The sequence below is a fragment of the Salvia splendens genome, chromosome 16, assembly GCF_004379255.2.
Source record: "Salvia splendens isolate huo1 chromosome 16, SspV2, whole genome shotgun sequence".
NCBI lineage: Eukaryota > Viridiplantae > Streptophyta > Magnoliopsida > Lamiales > Lamiaceae > Salvia > Salvia splendens.
Window position 1 is genome coordinate 2,870,342 of NC_056047.1, and position 2,981 is coordinate 2,873,322.

At 40.2% G+C, this 2,981-nt stretch overlaps 1 protein-coding gene across 1 annotated transcript; it reads right to left on the reverse strand.

Moving 5' to 3' along the window:
- Nucleotides 1–1,359: 1,359 nt before the first annotated feature.
- On the reverse strand, nucleotides 1,360–2,769 carry LOC121769761 (BOI-related E3 ubiquitin-protein ligase 1-like). The gene is made up of 3 exons (XM_042166515.1): nucleotides 2,609–2,769; nucleotides 2,149–2,515; nucleotides 1,360–2,059 (listed from the first exon to the last, which is right to left on the reverse strand). The coding sequence occupies exons 1-3, from the start codon at nucleotides 2,662–2,664 to the stop codon at nucleotides 1,511–1,513; spliced, it is 972 nt and encodes a 323-aa protein (XP_042022449.1). The 5' UTR covers nucleotides 2,665–2,769; the 3' UTR covers nucleotides 1,360–1,510.
- Nucleotides 2,770–2,981: the final 212 nt, after the last annotated feature.

A 2,981-nucleotide genomic window follows, 5' to 3' on the forward strand; every position in this document is an offset into this window, starting at 1 on the left:
ACCCCATGAGCAATCAATATTACTACTATTATTCACAAATCAATCAATAAATAATTCACACCTATCTTTGAAAGATAAAAAGAAAAGAAATTTTATTTTGCATTAAATGTAGGCTAAAGTCCCAAGGCATGATTTTTGAACTTGGTACTCTCTATCAAATATCAATCCAATAGGTTTTGCTTTCACATGGTCTGACAAATCTACTAGGGAAAAGAAATTAAAAAAATGGTCCCTCACCTTTTATTGCAATATATATCACCAAAAACTAAAACTACTACCATTGACATCATTTTTGTCTTGACTCGTCCCAACCCAATTTCATTTTTTATTAAAAGAAAAATCTCAATTGAAAAAAAAAACAATTTGACATGATCCATAATTATATATAGTGATATTCTAATGAATCTTTGTCACAAATAACTTCAATTTAAAATGATCCACAACTAATATTTACCATGCTAACGAATCTCCAAAATTTTATGCCTAATGTTATGAGATAAAGCAACCGAGCAAAGGCTTCCTACAATTTAACCTAAACCTACTCAACCAAACTAAAAGGCTTGGCCATACCTAAAAGTAGACCTTGTAGAAAAGCAAATATGAGGAGTAACACAGACTCAAGAGACTAGCTCGGGAATGAATTCTCCTCCACTCCCACCCAATTACCGTGAGATTCAATAACACAACTCGAGCCATCTCTACTTAGTAATCAATTTCAATTCTTAATTCTGAATATTTTTGATATGGTTAGACGCTATAGGATGTTTGTAAGCAGTCTTTCCATTGATAATCGGATTAGGGAGAGCTAGGGACACCGAGTGGCTAGATCAAGACCTGAAGCGAATTGCACGATGATAACAGCTAACCCAATCCAATCCAACCCAACCTGACTCACTTAATGAATAAGGGAACCACTCTAGCTTTCAATAAGTGGGGGCATTATTGTCACAAAATTTATGCAAACGACAGCCCCATTAATGAGCACAAACGCTTATGCCATTGTGCTTGTAATCAATGCCCACTACATAATCTTAACCCACCTAATGAAATTTCAATAGGACCACACAACAATCAAGACTTAGCCGGTTAAAAAGCGTCACGAGTAAAAAATATTCAAACAAAAAGTGGGATTCCCAACATAAGTTATCACGATCTGAATCATGACTTTATTTATTTTACTTCAATTGGGAATACATAGAAAGAAAAAGAAAAGATTGAAAGATTTCATATTACTGTTTGACAGTTGACGTGTTTTTGCCAACAAAAGGTAATGGTATCTTTTAAAAGCTTTAAAGTATGGCAGAAGATTGTCCACATTTCACCGTATAAGACTTTACCATTTCCTAATAAATCACTACATAAATAAACTTAATTCATAGAAATAAAAAAAATCATGAATTATAGTAGTAACAAAAGAATAAAAGATTTCAACTATTAATTTACATCCAAAAATCTATAAAATCCTGATTTTTTTTCGATTAATTGTTTTTCCTAATTCTCGCCTGAAAAATCAAGACATGTTAACATGCAATGTGGCGGTCATGCTAACGTTACACACGGGGCACGACTGCAGCTGGTGGGACCCGCTCCCGCAGACGGAGCACATGCATAGATGCCGGCACGGCAGCAGCAAAACACACGATTGTCTGTCACCGCAAAGCCTGCACCGCCGGTCACTATAGCAACTGCTGCTGCCTTCCTCCTTATCCTGCGCCTCGGCGTCGTTGCTGCCGCAGCACGACTCAGCGTCGTCTTCCACCGCCGCGGCAGCGGCGATGCGCTCCTCTCCGCCGCTGCCGACGTGCTGGATGACTTGTTCTAGATTGATCCGTAGCGAATTCGCGGTGGCTTCGTTTGATTGTGCTAAATCTCTCCATAGCTGATTCTCGACGTAGAGGCTTTTGACCCTCTCTTGAAGGGCCAAATTCAATTTCCCCATTCTCTGAATCTGTTCGTCCTTTTCCTTGAGTTTCTTCATCACGCCTTCGCCGATCGCCGCCGCGAGAAGTCGAGATTGCTGCTTCTGCCGCTCCTCCAATTCGAATCTTATCTTCTTCGTCTATTGAAAATTAAAACTCAGATTAGATACCGTTGAGATGCAGAAATTCGATGTATCGGAAAAACGATTGAATTAAACTAAACACGTACATGTTGAGAGATTATTGCGTCGATCTCGGACTGATACTGCTGGATTTGCGCTTGCGGCATGATTTCGTCGCCGGCGAGCGTCGGTAGTTGGTTCAGCCTCTTCTGAGGCGGAGGCGCGGCGAAATTCTGGACGGCGTTGAATTGAGCGAATGAGCGCTTCCTCGGCGCGGAGATGTTGTTATACGTGACGCCGCTGTCGGTGTTAACCGACGTCTTTGCCTCGCACAGCACCGCCGCTGAGTGGTGGTGGTGGTAGAATTGATTATCCGGCAATGCCGCGGCGGAGGGGATCCCGAGGAACCGCATCTGCTGCGCGTTGTACGCGGCGGAGCCGCCGTTTCCTTGACTCATCACGTTCATCAACTCTCTGCATAATCAAAAAAATAAAAAATCAATATCGACCTGATCGGAAATTCAGATTCAAAACGAAGCGTAAAGAGATTGATAAAAGGAACCGCACCTGTCTTGGATGAGCGGAGGCGAGAAGAGATTGTGAGGCCTTGCATCGACTGCCATCGAATCAATCAGAGATTTAGTTTGTTTTTGTGGTTTCTCAATTTCTAGAGAGAGAATTGCGAGAGAAGCATGCAGTGAGAGAAGAGAAAATGGATGGGGTTATGGATTTTATTTAAAGAGTTTGGTATTGGAGGAGAGAGAAAATCAATTATTTTGAGAGAGGAACGGGGTCAGTTTGTTATTTTAATATTTCAACATTGAATTCAGCAAACAGTATGGCTGATTATGTATATTAAAATAAAGCAAATATGTCACATTAATTCACTCAATTAATTAAAATTTGTGCTTAGAGCAAAATCAGCACATTAAATATTTTC

What these genes read in the sequence shown, in the direction of transcription:
- LOC121769761 (XM_042166515.1), bottom strand. Translation starts at nt 2,664, where the DNA reads ATGGCAGTCGATGCAAGGCCTCACAATCTCTTCTCGCCTCCGCTCATC. An exon ending in CCTCCGCTCATCCAAGACAG is followed by an intron (nt 2,516 to 2,608) that starts GTGCGGTTCCTT and finishes TTGATTATGCAG; the next exon opens with AGAGTTGATGAACGTGATGA. An exon ending in ACGCAATAATCTCTCAACAT is followed by an intron (nt 2,060 to 2,148) that starts GTACGTGTTTAG and finishes AATTTTCAATAG; the next exon opens with ACGAAGAAGATAAGATTCGA.